Source organism: Lynx rufus, unplaced genomic scaffold (assembly GCF_022079265.1).
Source record: "Lynx rufus isolate CCGP_SWC_20201006 ecotype Redwood Valley unplaced genomic scaffold, mLynRuf1.p SCAF_31, whole genome shotgun sequence".
NCBI classification, from domain to species: Eukaryota; Metazoa; Chordata; class Mammalia; order Carnivora; family Felidae; genus Lynx; species Lynx rufus.
This window is the reverse complement of record NW_025814847.1, coordinates 5849718-5868906: the sequence shown is the minus strand read 5'-3', so window position 1 is coordinate 5868906 and position 19189 is coordinate 5849718. Positions and strand designations below refer to the sequence as shown.

The window sequence follows — 19189 nt, the reverse complement described above, 5'->3', positions numbered from 1 at the left end:
CTAACCCTAACCCTAACCCTAACCCTAACCCTAACCCTAACCCTAACCCTAACCCTAACCCTAACCCTAACCCTAACCCTAACCCTAACCCTAACCCTAACCCTAACCCTAACCCTAACCCTAACCCTAACCCTAACCCTAACCCTAACCCTAACCCTAACCCTAACCCTAACCCTAACCCTAACCCTAACCCTAACCCTAACCCTAACCCTAACCCTAACCCTAACCCTAACCCTAACCCTAACCCTAACCCTAACCCTAACCCTAACCCTAACCCTAACCCTAACCCTAACCCTAACCCTAACCCTAACCCTAACCCTAACCCTAACCCTAACCCCTAACCCCTAACCCCTAACCCTAACCCTAACCCCTAACCCTAACCCTAACCCCTAACCCTAACCCTAAATCTAACCCTAATCCCTAAATCTAACCCTAACCCCTAACCCTAACCCCTAAATCTAACCCTAACCCCTAACCCTAACCCCTAAATCTAACCCTAACCCCTAAATCTAACCCTAACCCCTAAATCTAAACCCTAACCCTTTTATAAGCAAGAGTTTTCACATAAAAATTCATATTCTCTGGGCCTTTGAGCGTGCTAACAGTACTTGGCCCCCTTTCCCACGTCAAGCTGACGCTGAGTACCACCATTCCTTCAAGTTAAGAGAAATCCCATTCACCAGTGTCCACTGTTCCCTGATGTCCTCAGCCAGAGCCCTCATGTTAGTTGGCACACATCGCGTACTGCTGGCGCTGTTTTCTCAAGCCATCAGCTTCCCGTTCCTTCTTCCTGTGAGCTTGTGTCTGGGGCCACTGGTCCAGAGTGAAACGTGCTCTGGCAGAGTCGGCAGAGGGCGCTGTGGGAGCGCAAGGGAGATGTTCCGCAGGCACCTTCAGGGTGTTGTCTGTACCTTCCTCCACTGGTGCAGAGGGGAGCAGGCCCAGTCAGCGCATGAATTCCTGGGATATACCTACACTGTTCATTCAGTCATGGGTGATTTACTCATTCATTCAAGCACACATTCAGCAAGTGGTTAGTAAATATTTGCTGTGTGTTTGGCACTGTGCCAGGCCCTGTCCTTAGCTCCCAAGAGTATAAAGTGTGTTTAGGAATTCAAGATAGAAGATTATGTCCCCACCCTTTATTTTGTCTCATTCACCAAGCTCCTACAACATCTAGCACTACTTTCTGGCACATAGTAGGTGTTCTACCCATACATGCATTAGTGAATGAAATGATAACTAATAAGAATGCCTCTCATTTACTGAGCTCTTCCACATTTACATGTACTGTCTCCATTTTCTTTTTTTTTTTTTTATTTTTTTAAATTTTTTTTTTCAACGTTTATTTATTTTGGGGACAGAGAGAGACAGAGCATGAACGGGGGAGGGGCAGAGAGAGAGGGAGACACAGAATATGAAGCAGGCTCCAGGCTCCGAGCCATCAGCCCAGAGCCTGACGCGGGGCTCGAACTCACGGACCGCGAGATCGTGACCTGGCTGAAGTCGGACGCCCAACCGACTGCGCCACCCAGGCGCCCCACTGTCTCCATTTTCAAGATAAGTTGTCATTTTCCTGTTTTAATGTTAAAGAAGTGAGGCACAGAGAGGTTATTTAAACTGCCTGAGTTCACACGGCCAGTCTGAACTCTTAGCCACAATTCCATGTGCCATCTCAGCAGTGTAAGGCAGGACATGCTCAGGGCCAAGGTGTAGCATATACAGGGGCTGCCTCGGACTTTCAGAAGGCTGATCAGTCAAGATGGGTTGAGAAGGGAGGGAAGGTTTCATGAAGTCTGGACAGAGGGGAGACGCTGGACGGAACATGAGGTTAAGGGACAGCATCCATACAAGTCCTCCAAAAGTGCTTCCTGGGTAGAGAGGGGAGGCTGTCAACAAGGACATGGTCCTTCAGCAAATGTGAGGTCTCCCATCTGCCAAGCCCTGGGCCGTGCACTCAGGAGGGTATGAACATGAAGAAGAGCCTACCTTGAGGATCCACAGGCAATTGTCAGACAAGGCAAAATATGTACATAACTGAACTGCAGGGGAGGAAGTGTTGAGAGCTGGAAGTGGAGTGGGAGGGGAGCAGTTTCCCAGAGAAACAGTTGTTTCCAATTGGAAAGACCAGAGCAGGCTCCTGGACAAGGTGGCATCTGAACTGAGCCGTGAGGGGTTGGTAGGACTGCAACCTGTCATGGATGAAAGGCACTCAGGTGACAGCACCAAAGACAAAGACCTGGCATGCATGTGGCAGGTGGCCCCTCTGTGACCCCAGGGTAAGAGGGTGGTGTGGGAGGGGAGGCTGATGGGGCAGGACAAGCGCTTCTGGAGAGTTCCGTGTGCTGCGCTAAGCAGCTCAGCTTTCTCCCCCGCAGGGCAGGGGAGGTTTGTAGCCAGGGAGGAACAGGTGTTGCCCAAGGAGAAGCTACATAAAAATATTTGTCTTATAGGTTGTAAGTTCCTAGAGGGCATGGCTCCCAGTTGGGAGCAAGATTTAGAACAGTAATGCTGAGGCCTCTAGAAACATGTTCACCCTGAGGATGTCTTGCTCAGACTGCAAGAGGGAAGTGTAATCAGAATCACCCTTAACCAGGAACCAGGATGTCTGGGCCCAGTTCCTCCTATGTCACCAACCAGGTGCCTCTCTGGGCATAGTTTCCTCATCTGCAATATGAAAGGGTGGAGCACCTGTAACGGCCCTCCTAACCCCAATTCATTCCCTATGAATCTAAGAACCCCGTGCCCACACCTCAGCCTCCAAGGAGTACTTATCACAGAGCCAAGCAGGCATGGGAAGGTTCAGCCACGCTTGCTGGGCAGCACACATGGGGAAGGCAGGGCCAGCAGCCACTGATTGACCCAACCGTAGCAGGAGTAGGGGAGAGTGAGGGCTGCCAGAGGAGAGGCAGCCTGCTGGCTTGTTCAAGTAGGGCAAGGGATTGGGGTGGAGGGGAAGTGAGCTACCCAAACAGCTTCCTCCCAAACCAGCTCCAGGCCCAGGGATGGGCATTTCACAAAAAGGCCCAAGAAGCTTTGTGAACATTTCCTGTCCCGCCCAAGCCCCTTTCCTGGCACTGACAGCCCAGCTCAGGGTTACCACACTGCTCACCTGTGAAGCAATCTTCCCGCGAGAGCTGACTATCCGGCCAGGGGCTGCCTATAAATGTTGGACACACGGGGTGCTGTCAAACCCCGTTGTGTGGCTCCTTGGCAGGTAAGTGAGCCATCAGCTTCCACAGGCAGGAGCCTGCCTGCCAACTCTTTCTTTACTTCCCCCCCGCCCATCTTCTTTCCAAGGCCTCCTCCTGGAAGCCCTCCTCGATTAATCAAAATTTCCTCACATTTTCTTGGCTCATATTCTGCTGGAGCCTCTTGTCCTCAACTGCACTGCTTTTTGGCATTTTCCAGATATTCTAAAACCATCCCTTCCATGTGCGGGGCAGCATCTTCTCTCAAATCACCTGGAGCCGTTCTTTCTTTTACTTCTGTGTTTCCCCTTCTGTTCCTATGGGCAGCCTGTGGGAGGTGTCAGGGAAGTTCAGCAGCCTTTTCTTCTAAGCACCTGAACCCGTGCATCTCCACTTTGCAGACAAGAGTGCAGGAAGATGGCGGACCAGCTGTCACAGATGGAATGCAGCATTGAGACCATCATCAACATCTTCCACCAGTACTCTGTGCGGCTGGAGCACCCAGACAAACTCAACCAGAAAGAAATGAAACAGCTGGTGAAAAAAGAGCTGCCGAACTTCCTCAAGGTAGGCTGTGCTCCTCGCGGGCCTGACGCAGCCTGGAGACAGTCTGGGCTAAGGATGGAGGATGGGGTGCAGTCTGCAATGGTCAAGGAGGAAAGTCTAGCTCCTTCAGCCCAGCCTCCCTGTCACCAGAGTTACTCCAAGTTAGACAGCAGACAGAGTCGAGCAAGACTGACTTACAGATGTGTGCTGTGTGCAGGGCCCTGTCCTGGGCAGAGTCACATAGTGGTGAACACACAGCAAAGATGTTGGCCAGTAAAGAGCACAGGAAAATCCAATGCCAGTAAGTCCCCCAAAGAAAATAAGAGAGCATGCTATGGGTGGCGTGGGCTGGATGGGGAAAGCTGACTATTTGGGTGGACAGGAAGAGCCCCTCCAAGGAGGTGATTTGAGCTGACACCTGAACTGAGGAGGGAAGCAACTGAGGACGACCCTTGGCAGGGGCTGGGCAGACATCAAACCTCAGCTGTTGTCAGAATGCAAGGGCTGAGGGGCCTTTCTAACCTAAGTGTCCGTGGAAACACAGACACTACATGTAGGAAGCACCCAGTGAGCAGTGGCAGGCACAAAGCACTCAGTAACATGTTCATTTATTCCCTGATCTGAGAATAACAGGCAATTCTAGGAAAAAAGGATTAGTTCCACTTGATCTTTCAGTTTCTTTATAAGATCGGGGACTTGGGGTACAGAGACCTGGACCAAGAAGGGTGAAAAGCCTGAGTCCCAGCCTCAGTTCTATTCCTAGAGCCAGTGGCAGCCTTCCCTGAAGCCTCGCCCCACTTCAGTAGTCGGTAGTGGGGATGCTGACACTGGGTCAAGGTGCATAAGACACTGGGAAGAAGGGTGCCAGGTCAGGATAAACAAGAAGCAATAGAGCCAAGAGTTCATGGGGTGAGGATCTCCTCAGTGTGACTCCTATGCCTGCCCCACCACCCACCTCCTTCGTACTCTGCCAGAAGCAGAGTGGTAGTCCAGGAGGAGAAGCTGGCACCCAGCCAAGCAGCTGCTCCAGAGTGAGTGCTCTGGCCGGGCATGGGAGAAGGGCAGAAAGAGGGCTGTGTGGGAACACTGCAGGGGTGGGAAGGGTCTGGGAACAGAGCTGGGCACTGGGTCCCAGGAGGGGACTTGGCTAAGCTACCCCAGCCAGTGGGGGGGACCAACTGAAGCTCTCTTCTGCCCTGCCTGAACCCTCCCTTGCCCTGGCTACTTCATCGCACCCTGTGGGGTCAATGGAGAGCCAACACTGCCCTCTGTCCCCACCTTGCTTTCCTTTCCTCAGGGGTTTCCCTACTATGCAGGTTAAAATGCAGATGCATGTCCCAAATGAGTGACCTAGAGAGGGAAGGGAGGCGAAAGGGGAGGGAGCAGGATGGACAGGTGGAGGGACAGGGCTCATTTCCACTCTGCGGCTCCCAAACCCTCCTCAATCTGCAAAAACCAGCTGTCCTTTTCTAAGTCAGTTTCCTCAAGTCTTCCTCAAAGAAGAGACGAAGTCCACCTGCTAGACTTGTTATAAAGACCAATGGGGTGACATTTCTGTACATACTAATTGTGTGACCTCGAGCAAGTCACTTGACCTCAGTTCTTCTGTAAAATGGAGAGAATTGTAGTGCCCAGGTTGCATGCAGACTAAATCAGAACGTGTCCAAAGCGTGCTCAGCATCTGCTACCCTGTGGGCATCAGTCCATGGTCATTTTCAATTTTATAACTGAGGCCCAGGGGCCAGGCTTCCCTGTAGCTTTGCCTAGGGTCATTTGCTGAGCTCCCTGTCCCTAACGCTGGCCACACCCAGCCCTGACTGCCATGTCTCCCCCACCCACAGAAGCAGAAGAAGAATGACAATGCCATAAACAAGATCATGGAGGACCTGGACACAAATGGAGACAAGGAGCTGGACTTCAAGGAGTTCTCCATCCTGGTGGGCAGGCTGACGGTAGCCTCCCATGAGGAAATGCATAAGAATGCCCCTGAAGGAGAAGGCCACAGCCATGGGCCAGGCTTTGGGGAAGGTGGCCAGAGCCACTGCCATAGCCACGGTGGCCACGGCCATAGCCATGGTGGCCATGGCCACAGCCACTAATCAGGAGGCCAGGACACCCTTCCCCCACCCAACTAGGGTCACAGGGTGGCCATGCCAAACTGCCTTAGCTGGGGGACTGGGAACAGGGAGCAAAATAAAGTCTTCCTCCAAGCCAGTGCTCTGCGTGCTTCTTCCAACTCCCCCTTCCCAACCTATCCTTCTGGGGGCCTGGGTGTTACAGCCTATCCTTCTGGGGCCCTGCCCCTTAACTGGGGCTCAACCCCTTCATTTGGTAATAACAGAGTGAGAAATCATGATAGTGTGGGTCTGTTCTGAGCCCCTTGGGCTCACTGCCCTATTTCCTCACCTCTAACCTCAGGCCCCATGACTCAGTCCCAGTCACCCCACTCCAGTTCAAGACTTCCCTGTACTGCCTGTCAAATTGGCCCTTGTCTCCATAGAAAACAAAAGGGGGTATCCCTTCCCCTCAACATACCAGCCACCCCCTACCCAGCCCTGTCTGCCTCCTTCCCCCAGTACTGTCCAACATCTTCCACAACCATCTGTCTCCTAAGAGAAACTTATTTCTCTGGAAGTTGTCCAGATGTGTACCTAGGAGCCATATCTGGGAGGAATACTGTATTGGGTGTATTTACCCACAAATTAGGTTTTGAATCAATCCATGGGAGCAAATCAGTGTCTCTTCATAGACCTAGCATCCTCATCATGGATGGACACTGAGGCAGGTGCAGGCATGGATGAGAGTAGGGGAGTCTGGCCCCGTGCCCACCCAGTCCCAAAAGGATGGAGAGAGGGAACTCCTGCCTGCTTATTGGAAGAATGAGTTCCAATCATGGCCCTGCAGCTATAAGGCTTAACCACCACCATGAGGAAGCTGGACTCTGGGTCCAGGGAGCCAACTGGGCCTGAGGATTTTGATTCTAAGCCTTAAGGCTCCCTTTGGTGACTGAGGCTCCTGCAACCCCTGGTCAGTGGCTGAGAGTCCAGCCCAGCAGGGCATTTGTTTCCAGACACAAACACAGCAGCCGGGCTTGGCTCGCAGCTTCCCCACGAAGCAGCCTCCATGCCCAACCTCTCATTTCAGAGACTTCCAGATGACTCCTCTGACACCTCTGGCCTGAGTGCTTCACCATGAAGTCTCTTTCCCAGATTACCACCAGGCTAGGGTTGGCCTTCTGAAAACCAGAGCCCATATCAGGGTGTGTGCCCTGCCCTGTCCTTCCAGCAGAGAGAACGCTCCGAGAGATCTAGGATTTGGAGAGCTGGAAAGAGATCGGCAGTCATCTATCTCCAAAAATGAAAGGAGTGAGACAGAGAGTGGAGAAGAGACCAATCGAAGGCCATAAAGTGGTGGAGCTGGCCAAAATAGTGCAGAAGGGAAAAGGCCTTGAACCCCATCTTTTCCTTGGGCTAGATGTCCCAGCTTCTTCCACACTGCTGAGCATGGGGACAATTGCAGTTTAGGTTCCATCTTCCCACACTGCGTGGCTGTGGCCAGTTCCCAGGCTGTCTGCAGTGGACTGTGCATGTTTCTGCCTTAAGGGCCCAGGGGCCTCTGCTATGGGCACAGGGATTTAATGGCTCCCACTTGAGGGAGTTTCCAGGGATTGCTACAGGCTGTGAGCTTGGGAAGCAGAGTTGTTTTTGCTTTGTTTTTGTTTTTAAATTATTTTTTTTAAGAATTTTTTTAACGTTTATTTTTGAGACAGAGACAGAGCATGAACGGGGGAGGGTCAGAGAGAGAGGGAGACAGAGACTCTGAAACAGGCTCCAGGCTCTGAGCAGTCAGCACAGAGCCCGGCGCGGGGCTCAGACTCACGGAGTGCGAGATCGTGACCTGAGCCGAAGTCGGACGCTTAACCGACTGAGCCACCCAGGCGCCACTATTTATCTATTTTTTGAGAGAGTGCAAGCAGGGGAGGGGCAGAGAGACAGGGAGAGAGAGAATCCCAAGCAGACTCCACACTGTCTGCACAGAGTCCAATGCAGAGATCAATCCCACCAACTGTGAGATCGTGACCTGAGCTGAAATCAAGAGTTGGACACTTAACTGACAGATTCACCCAGGCACCCCAGAGAGCAGAGTTTAGAAGCCCCCAGTCCCTTCCCTGCCTGACTTAAGGAGCCAACAGCTCAGGAAATTCACCTCTGACAGCCCTTCTCCCTGACCCTCATGTCCAGGGAGGGGTCACCTTCTGGATGCAGCTTGCTAGGGGAAAGGGAACCAGGGATATGGGAGGCCTGGGGATACCCCAGGTAGAGCAGGTGACCCCACACCCTCTACCAACCCTCACTTTTCACAATGTGCCCTAAATATTTGTGACTCTGCCTCACCACTAGACTGGACCAAGTGTCTGCTTACCTCTGCTCTTGTAGGCGGTATGGAGAAAAGAAGAAGGGGGTGGTGGCATTAAAACTGGCAGATGGAAAGCTTCTGGATATCATCACAGAGTCTCACACTGGAAGGTAGGGGGCAGCAAGCCCACCACCCCCAAAGCTTTATTCAGTCATACCAGCCTTTATCTGTTGCACACTAGAAGCTTCCATTTGCAAAAAAAGGGATTTGTCCTGAAAAAAGCTTGAAAATTGTTGCTTAAACCCAATCTTCCCCACCCCCATGCTTGATTCTCCCCAACATCCCTAACAAGTGGCGATTTGGCCTAAACCCCGCCAGGTAAAGGAGCATCCTAATGTGGCACCTAGAAGGTTCTTCATCACACCAAGCTAAAATCTGTCTTCTGCGCCTGCTGGGCATTAATCCTAGTTTCCCTCCCACATTCTTAGGGACACAGAATAAATCAAACCCCCTCCATCCATACAGCCACCCACCCACTCTTTCAAAGTATTTTCCGTAAGTGATATCCAAGCTTTCTCCAGCCTCTGCACCTTTACACCAGGAATGCTCTCACCACCCTGGTGTCTCTGGCAAATCTCTTAGGACCTGAAAGGCCCAGAGCCTGTCACTGCCTTCATGAAGATGTCCCTGACAACCATTTCTGAAAACATATAGGGCCTTACCCCTCCTACCATTGCATTTCTCATACAGACTTGTAACCCCTTATCAAGTGTGATGATAGTCCTAAAGGCAGAAATTATGGCTGATTTGCCCCAAATCCCCAGGTGCTGGAATGAGCATTACAGATTAACAAGTGAAGGTAGAGGTCCTAGGACCCTGTGGAGATAGAGGGGTTGCTGGAGAGGGCAACTGAGGGGCAAGCATGTAGGGGGCAGAGCTTCATAGATGCCAAGAATTCTCCCCTTCCCTTCTCTCTCCACTAGCTCAGTCTGAGAGTGGGGCATGGTTTTAGACCCCAGGAGAAAGTTTAACAGTAAACCACTTTTACAGAGCCCTTTGGGGTTTTCCTTAAACATATTTTAAGAGAGTAATAAAAGTATTTTAGCTTCTTCCATCCCATTAGCCCCTTCCATTCCAAAAAGCTGACTCCGTAAATGATCCTAAAAGTTGCATGGAACTACGAAAGACCACAAATAGTCAAAGTAATCTTGAGAAAGAAGAACAAAGCTAGGGCACCTGCGTGGCTCAGTCAGTTAACTGTCCAACTTCAACACAGATCATGATGTCTTGGTTCCTGAGTTCAAGCCCCGCATTGGCCTCTGTGCTGCTGGTGCAGAGCCTGGAGCCTGCTTCAGATTCTGTGTCTCCCTCCCTCCCTGCCCCTCCCCTGCTAGTTCTCTGCCTCTCTCTCTCTCTCTCTCTCTCTCTCATAAGTAAAACACGAAAAAGAAGAAGAAGGACAAGAAGAAGGAGAAGGAGGAGGAGGAGGAGAGGAGGAAGAAAAAAGCTGGAAGAAAGCTGGAGGTATCACAATCCCAGATTTCAGGCTATACTACAAAGTTGTAGTAATCCAAACAGTGTGGTACTGGCACAAAAATAGACATGTAGGGGCACCTGGCTGGTTCAGTTGGTTAAGACTTCAAGTGAGGTCATGGTCTCGTGGTTCATAAGATCAAGCCCCACATTGGGCTCTCTGCTGTCAGTGCAGAGCCTGCTTCAGATTCTCTGTCTCCCTCTCTCTCTGCCCCTCCCCACTCTCAAAAATAAATAAACATTAAAAAAAATAGACACATACATCCGTGTAACAGGGTAAAGAGCCCAGAAATAAACCCATGATTATATGGTCAGTTAATCTACGACAAAGGAGGAAACATATACAATGGGGAAAGAATAGTATGTTCAACAAATGGTGCTAAAGAAACTGGAAAGCCACATGCAAAAGGGTTAAGTTTTTCTAACTTTCTTAATACCATACACAGAAATAAACTCAAAATGGATTAAAGACCCAAATGTGGCACCTAAAACCATAAAATTCCTAAAACACAGGCAGTAAACTCTTGGACATTGACCTTAGCAATATTTTTCTGGATATGTCTCCCCAGGCAAGGGAAACAAAAACAAAAATAAGGTATTGAGAATTCATCAAACTAAAAAGGTTTTGCACAGTGAAGGAAACAACCAACAAAACAAAGGCAACCTACTGAATGGTAGAAGATATTTGCAAATTATATATCTGATAAGGGATTAATATCTAAAATATATTACATAACTTATACAACTCAACACCAAAAACAAACAATCGAATTAAAAAATGGGCAAGGACCTGAACAGAAATTTTTCCAAAGAAGACATACAGGTGGCCAACAGATGGCCATGAAAAAATGCTCAACATCACTCATTATTGGGGAAATGCAAATCAAAACCACAATTAGATACCACCTCATCTGTCAGAATGGCTATTATCAAGAAGAAAAAAAAATAAGAATGTTGGTGAGGATGTGAAGAAAAGGGACCTTTGTGAGCTGTTGATGGGAATGTAGATCAGTGCAGCCACTGTGAAGAACAGTACGGAATTCCCTCAAAAATTAAAAATAGAAGTGATTCCACTTCTGCGTATTTACCTGAAAAATACAAAAACACTAATTCGAAAAGATATACTCACCCCTATGTTTATTGCAGCATTATTTACAATAGACAAGGTATGGAAGCAGCCCAAGTGTCCATCAGTAGTTGAATGGATAAAGATGTGTTGTGTATACAAGATTGAATATTAGCCATAAAAAAGAATGAAATCTTGCCATTCGTAACAACATGGATGAACCCAGGGAATTATGCTAAGTGAAATAAGTCAGACAAAGACAAATACCATATGATTTCATATATATATGGAATCTAAAAAACAAAACAAACAAATAAAACCCAAAAAAGCATAAACAGACTCAAATACAGAGAACAAATTTGAGGTTGCCAGAGGGGAGAATGAGTCAGGGGGGATGGGCAAAACAGGCGAAGAGAAATAAGAGGTGCGAATTTCTGGTAATTCGCAAAATAAATAAGTCTCAGGGATAAAAACTATAGTACAGTGTTGTGTGTTGACCCACGGTAAGTTCACTCACCATGATGAGCACTGGGTAACAGCACTATGTTGTATGCCTGAAACTAATAGAATATTATACATCAACTAGACTTCAACTAAAAATTAAAAATTGAAAAGCTGGTCCTGTTGAGTAGAGAGGAACCAGCTTCCTGCCTCAGGCCAAGGTTCAGATTCCCACCCCACATGAGAATCATACCTCTGTGATTAAGGAGTCCTTTTGGGAAATGAGAACTTTTGGGGTTTCCCCACCTCATGGTGACTAAAGAACAGAGAGCCTGTCATGAGATGCCTGCCCCCTGGTTCCTGTAAGAGGGAGTTGCTCTCCTTAGCAGTAGAACCTGAACTTCTGGGTGTTTTTCTGGGAGGGATGAGGAAGAGAAGCACCTTAAGCTGCCCAGATGCTTAATAGTGCTCTGAATGTACTCTGGGGCCTGGGTGGCGTGGGATGTTTTAGATTTGGGGGAAGAGGTGAGTTCTCTTACCATTCACCTGTTTGTCCATTCATTCATTCACTCAACACACATTGACGGGGGGGGGCGGGGGGAGACATGGGAAATAAAGCCTTGCCTGTGATTAAGAAGCCCCCAGGCCTATAGGACAAATAAGATAGCTCCTCGAAGGATTTTAATATGGGAAATAAAAGGCCAGAGGATAAAGTTTGGTAGGGCTATGAGGTGAGCATGCTGTCCTTCAGTGGGAGCTGGAGGGCAAATGTGAGAGCTCCGTCAAGGCTGCAGACAACCCTGAACAAACGTGTGGGTGCTCAGAACAAGGAGGATGTGTGTGTGAAGGCCTGGAAGTGGGTAGATGTGGGGTCTGATCAGGAACGAAGAGCCCTGGGGGTGGGAGAGGGGAGGTGGGAGAGGCATAGGGGAGCAGGCCGGGTTCTAGGCCTGGAGCTTGCACTGTCAGCAAGAGAAGGGAGGGTTTTAGAAAGGGATGTGATTTAACCATACTTTAAAGTCTCTCTGTGGCTTATGGGATGGATTTGGGGTGGTAACGAGCAGGCAGGCCCCAAGCTGGTGGGGGAGGCTGCTGGATAGTCCAGTGGGAGTTAAAGAGAACCCAAGGTGGAACTTCTCAGAGAAGATGAATCCAGCAGGGATTTCGAGTTCCCAGGTCCCAGCTCAGCCAGAGAAGACATGTCCCCCAAGCCCTACAGGATAAAGAAGATGATTCTGTGCTGTTTCCCAAGACCTTACCAGGAAGAAAGGCCTCAGCTTTCAGCAGCCTGGTGAGGCAATCTTACACAACCCTGACACAAACTCTGCTCTGAGGTAAACTCCAGAATCCCACCCTCCCCCTCCCCGAAGTTGCTGTAGAGAGCCCTGTGTCATGGATTTTGACATTCCAATTACCAAAGTGACAGCAGAGCTGAAACACATGGTTGCTCAAGTCCTGATGCCTCTTGGGGCTCGGGCCTGGACAATCCCCATACCCCAAGGCTCCAGTTGACTCCATTGTCTGATGGGACCCCAACCCCTGTCTGCAGAGATCCCCCACATACAGGAGACAGGGAATGTGAGCACTAGGGAGGGCCAGCTGGCCCCTCCCTGTGGGCGCCCCCACATTTTCCCCTTCTGCTGTGAGCTCTCCTGTTTTTACCCATGTACCAGAATTGTCGTGTGCAGATCAGTGATAAAGGGGATTGTGGCCAAAGCCTGAGGCAGCAGCATGGGGCCCAGTTCCAATCCATCCTTCCTGTCCTCCTCTTCTTGGGGCTGCACTCTCCTTCTCCAACCAGTCTACGTTCTCTCTCTGAGTCTTTTCCTCAAATGCTGCTTTCTGCCCTCCTGGTCTCAGTGGTGAAGTGTAGTGCCAAGTAGCTGGGGTGTTTCCAGGAATGGCAATGCCTTTAAGAGTAATTCAGGGTCATTTCTAGCCAGGGATGACACCTTCAAAGCAGAACACACTCAGCTTCAGAGGCACCTGCTAATAGTGGAAACAGAAAATCACAAGGAGCTGAGGGTCTTGAGCCTGAAAAAGAGAAGCAGGGGGGAGGGGTGGGGTCATGACAACAGCCTTCAAATATTGCTGAGGACCAGGGAGAGGAGTTGACCCCACAGTAAGACCTCCAAAACCCTCTGAGATGAGGCCCATCTGCCAGGAAGTCCCGTCCTCCCCACCACAACCAAAAGCATCTCACTTGCATTTTGGATCAGCTGCTCATTCCCTCAGAAATGAGAACACTAGAAAACACTGACTTGATTCCACTAAACCAACATTCATCGATTATTCATTGATTCAGCAGCCAGGCATTAAGGAGCAAGCACTTGTGGACACCGTCCCAGGTGCCTGGCTGACAGAGCAGATGAGTTCCTGCGCTGGTGAGTTTACATCTAGAAAAGAGTCAGACAGTAAACAAGCCAAGAAATAAAGAATAGATCATTTCAGAGGTGATAAGCTCCACAAGGAAAATGAAAGAGAGAGATGTGATGGAGCGCTACATGGGGCGGAGAACCAGGCAGGGCCTCTCTGGGGCAGCAATGATGGAAATGAGCCCAGATGACAAGGACTGGAAAGCTTCCAGCATGTTTTAATCAGGTGAGTGACACGATGCAATTTGTGTGTGGAGGGGGGATGGGGTCTAGACTAGAAGCACAGGACCAGGTAGGAGGCTTTTGCACTGAGCCTGATCCCCATACCAAATACTACATTAGGTCCCTGCCCTCGAGGAGCTCTTGGTCTGATGGGAGCAACAAACACCCAAATAGAAATTTTCTTTTTTAAATTTTTTTTTCAACGTTTATTTATTTTTGGGACAGAGAGAGACAGAGCATGAACGGGGGAGGGGCAGAGAGAGAGGGAGACACAGAATCCGAAACAGGCTCCAGGCTCTGAGCCATCAGCCCAGAGCCCGACGCGGGGCTCGAACTCCCGGACCGCGAGATCGTGACCTGGCTGAAGTCGGACGCTTAACCGACTGCGCCACCCAGGCGCCCCCCAAATAGAAATTTTCAATATCATGGTATAGGCAAGAGAAAAGTGCAGGTGGGTGATAACCACAAGGCACCCTGGGAGCACAGCGGAGCTACCTTTTGTCTGTCTTCTCAGCTTGGGTGGAGGTGGGGAGAGAGAGAAGGAAGGCTGAGGAAAGCTTCAGCAGATTAATGCCCAGGTGAGTGTTGGAAGGGCAAGAGTTGAGCTTCTGTGTGCCCAGCACTGCGTTAGACAATCAGAGAAATGAGAGAAGCATAGTCTAGTTTGCTTTCTTTTGACTTGGATGACTTTTTATCTTGGCAAAGTTAAAATGATGAGTCCTAGTCATTCTCGCACCAGGGGGCTCCTGGAAGCCATCTCATTGACTTCAGATCTTTTCCTGACTTCCAAAGTCCCGACACGCACTTTGGCTTGCCTTGCCTTGCAGTGTGCCAGCAGCACGGCTGAGATATCTTTCCAAAGGGCAAGGTGTTGCACCCAAAACAGTGGCGTTGGTGTCCCCCATAGAATAATAACACCTTTGGCCAGGCAGTCTGTCAGACTAATCATGATGGGCAGGCAAGCCCCAGAGTTCCCATGAAATCTACTCTGGATGGGAGAGTGGAAACATGTGAGGGATGTGAAAGGCTGAGCTCCCAGTGGGTGTGACATTTGGGTTGGGTCTTAATGGGTAAGCAAGAGATCTAAATCTCAGTGATCTGGTGCAGAGATCTGATGCATCTTAAAGGGACAAGAGGGGACTTCAGAGAAAGAGGACAATAGTACAGTGGGTGCAGAATCTGAGAAGTCTGAAAGTTCATGGGGAAACTGGAGAACATTCTGGAATGGCTGGAGACCAGGACTCAGAGTGGTGGGCAGGAGTTGATGTCTCCATGCTGGAGACAACAGGCCCAGTCTCTGTGGTCCTATGGCTCTAACAGTCCTCGTGTCTGTCTATTTGTTTCATGATGCCTGCCATTGTCAGGGGACAAGTCTCTGCATTTTCATCTAGTCCAAATTGCACTTTTCAGGAGGGAAGACTGAGGCTCACACAAGGGAGGCTACTTAAACTCACAAAGCCAAGGAGCAGTGGAGCTGGGAGGTTAACCAGGCACATTTGATTCCAGGCAGAGGGTGCCTTTCACTGCCCTCGTGTGCCTCTGGCTGATGAATTTTTACCAAGTGTGAGGGCCCTAAAAATATCTCTAAATAGGATTTAAGTTCAAGTGGCAATTCAGTTGGCTATTTTGAAACAATCATGGCTGGTGAATGTTTCCACAACAGCAAATATGCTGGGGTTTGTTCTCATTGGTTGGTTGTTGTTTTCTACCATATTCTGCTAGGACTCTCCATCCCAGATGTGCTCCGGTTTGGGGAACAACAGCCTGGTCTGGTTTCCAGGCCTTTAGTGCTTAACTGCCCTTGGTTACTTGTCCAACACTGGTCAACTTTATCCTAAAAATAACTTCAATCTTTGCTTGGGCTTAAAATAAATGGCATCCGGGGCGCCTGGGTGGCGCAGTCGGTTAAGCGTCCGACTTCAGCCAGGTCACGATCTCGCGGTCCGTGAGTTCGAGCCCCGCGTCAGGCTCTGGGCTGATGGCTCAGAGCCTGGAGCCTCTTTCCGATTCTGTGTCTCCCTCTCTCTGCCCCTCCCCCGTTCATGCTCTGTCTCTCTCTGTCCCAAAAATAAATAAACGTTGAAAAAAAAAATTTTTTAAATAAATGGCATCCGTTGTGGCTGCAGCAGCAAGTGGCTGACCAGTTATTACTTTCTACAAGAGTTAGTATCTTCCTGTTAATGCTAATGGCTGTTGGATGCTTGCTTGGCATCAGGAGCTGCACTGAGTGCTCCACACAGTGTCTGGTCCTCACACCAACTCTGGAAGAGAGGGACCAGTGTTATCCCCACTTTACTGATGGAGAAACTGGGACTTAGAGATTTTGAGTGACTTGTTCAAGGTCTCACAGTAAGTGGTAAAACTAGGGTCTGAACCCAGAACTATAACCCCAACCCTTTCACTCTTGGCCACTACCCTTTAGTGACCAAGAACTCCCTTCCTTCTGACCCTTCTAGATCCCACTCAAGGTTCTCCTCCATCCAATCAAAGTATCCAAAACATTAAAACTGGATGACACCTGAGTGTTCACCTAGTCTAAACTCTTTAAAATGAATTTCTTGAATTCCTTTGAATTCTCCAAAAATGAAGAAAACAGTGGTCCAGAGAGGCAAGGTGCTTTGCCCACTGGGGTCACCCAGTGAGTAAGGGCCTTCCTCGAATGTCTCCCCATTCTCATTTAGCGATGGAACCCTTCCAGGCTTGGGCCCTTCCAAGACCCCCTTCTCTGGGTCCCAAGTCCCTTCCTCTTCTGCCAACCCCACTTCACCCTGCCTCAGCTGTACCACAGATCCACATCCCACAGAAGCAGCAGTTTCCTCAGGGAGGTGGCCCTGCAAACCTCCAACCCCAGCCTCAGTGGTCAGGACTCGTCACTTCCTAGATGCTGTCCTCAATCCCAGCTTCTTTTGCATCACCTCCACAGGGCTTTCCACTGAATGAACTGAAAGACAGACCCACCCCCTCCCCCAACAGAAAGCTCCCATTCTTGCTTCACATATCTGTCATGCCTGTGTTCCAGAAATGACCTGATCTTTCTCAAATTTTGTCACAAAGTCTACCCCTCTGGCCTGTTCTTCTGGCTGAAGAGCCAAGGGAGCTGGAGGGTCAGCCAGAGCCCAAGGCTGTGCCCTGGATGCTGCATCTGTGGTGTCTTATTCTGCTCAGGCTGCTAGGGAGAAATGCTATAGACTGGTGGCTTCAACAACAGACACTTATTTCTCACCATTCATCAGGCTAGAAGCCAACATGGTTGGTCATGGGTTCTCCTCCTGGCTTGCAGACAGCACCTTCTGCTGTGTGTTCACACAGCCTTCCCCTTTTCTTAGAAGGGCACTAATCCTTACATGAGAGCCCCACCCTCATGACCTGGTCTAAATCTAATAACTTCCCAAAGGCCCCATCTCCAAATACCATCACACTGAGGGGCACACAAACATTTATCCCACAACATGTACGTATTCTGACATCCAACTGAATGGAGTGTGATCCAAAGGGGCACCCCATCTTCCCCAGACCAGACTTGGCACCAGACAGAGATTTAGGGCAGAGACACCCCCAATTACTTCTGAATCAGACTGAATGCACTTCCCACCAGGGAACACTGACCCTGTCCCTTAAGGGCCATGCTCCTTCTTCTTTCTTCTGGGACCATTTAGAAGGAATCAAACCAATAGCCATACTGATTTCAATACGTTCATTCATGTAAGAGATATTCATGAAACCCTACCATGTACCAGGCACAGTGCTACAGCACCTGCTCTCAAACACCCTAGTCCTCTGGAGGAGATGGACATTTAACAACAATCACGGCAGTGGATGCAGAATCACAACAGGAGAGAAGAGCACAGACGGAGAGCGGCCTAGTCCTAGAACCTGGCCTTGGACCACACTAAGGAGGGAGCCCGGCCCAGGGAAGCGCTCCCTCACATTGCCCTGTGTTGGATAAAGCTAACCCTCTTCTCCATAATCTTGTGTCCCTTGTGCTCCCAACACCTTCCTGCCCCCTACCCAACCCCTTGAGAGAAGCAAGGAAAGGTTCATGTAATTTCTGCATCATTTTCCTCCTTCCAAAATCCTACCACAAATATCGTGTCCAAGGATCCTCCTCACGATCGCTAACTGACCCCAACACCCAAGGCTGGACCACTCTCCTGTTCTCCACAACACCCTGTGCTTACTTCTGTTGAAACAAATATGACACCATGTGGGGATTTCTGTTGCTCAGGTTCTCCCCTGGCAAAGACTTTGTCTCTCATCTCTGTACCCTCAGCATCCAGCACATGTCTCAGGGAAAAACCTTTAGAGTAACCCTTGATTTCTCATTTCCAACCTTCAAATGCTTGCAGAGTCTGACTACCCCGCACCACCAGCATGCCTTTCACCTTAGTGCATCTTTCACCTCATCTTTCAAATGGGCTAAGGCTGCACTTCCAACATGATCACCATGAGCTACATGTGACCATTGGCCACAGGAGCAGTGATTGCCAGCATGAGGCCTGCTGGATTTCAAAGGCTTAGAGAAAAAAAAGAAAAGAATGAAAAATATCTCAATAATTTCTATGCTGTCGAGGTGATACTTTTTTTGTTGTATTGGGTTTTCAAAATTCATTGTTAAAATTAATTTCCTCTTTATTTTCACCTTTTTTAATGTGACCACAGGTAAACTTAAAATCACAACCTTGGCCCACAGTGTATTTCTACTGGCCAGCACTACTCCAGAGAATCACTTCTCACTGTTCTCCTTGCTTCCGCTCTGATCTGACCCCTACAGTTCCTTCTCCACAAAGGCAGCCAGAATGAACCTTTTGAAGTGTAAATGAAATCATCTCACTCCCTTGCTCAAAACTACCCAGTGGCTCCTTAGCACACTTAAGATCCCAAGTCCGCACTACAGTCTGTGGGCCCTGCTCCCTGCTTCCGGCCAGCACACACCACATGCCACTCTTCATCCCAGTTCCTGCACATTGCCTTTCGTGCTGGCTTTTGAGCAGATCGAACATGTGTCCACCTCAGGGCCTTGGCCTCCCTGTACCAGGAGCTCTTGGCCCAGATATTCTCAAGCTGTTCCCCTTCCTTTCTCGGATATCTGCCCAAATGCATTCCTATCAAGCCAGCATACCCCTTCTTCTCCTTCCACCCCAACCTTACTTCCTTCTTTAGCTTTCTTCATATCCCTTATCACTACCTACCACTGTATCATATGATGTACTTTTATTTTTTTGTCTATTTGTTTGTTTTATATCCCTCTCCAATAGAACACAAACCCCAGGTGGACAGGGCTTTGTGTCTTTGGTCTCTGGCTAGATATTCAGTGAATATTTGTTGAATGAATGAACAAATGAACAAACAGATAAGGGCGTCTCAAGGGTCCAAATGAGGTCTGTCAGAATCACAGGGACGAGGTGTGATCCAGTTTGGAGACCGTGAGCATGGAAAGAAAGAAAGTGCACACTGTTAAG

General features: G+C 49.3%; 1 protein-coding gene across 1 annotated transcript; it reads left to right on the top strand.

Annotated features, from left to right (window-relative positions):
• The first annotated feature begins 3592 nt into the window (after positions 1 to 3592).
• Positions 3593 to 5951, top strand: S100A9 (S100 calcium binding protein A9). Its single transcript, XM_047092889.1, has 2 exons — positions 3593 to 3758; positions 5579 to 5951. The coding sequence occupies exons 1-2, from the start codon at positions 3609 to 3611 to the stop codon at positions 5834 to 5836; spliced, it is 408 nt and encodes a 135-aa protein (XP_046948845.1). The 5' UTR covers positions 3593 to 3608; the 3' UTR covers positions 5837 to 5951.
• The last annotated feature ends 13238 nt before the right edge of the window (positions 5952 to 19189 follow it).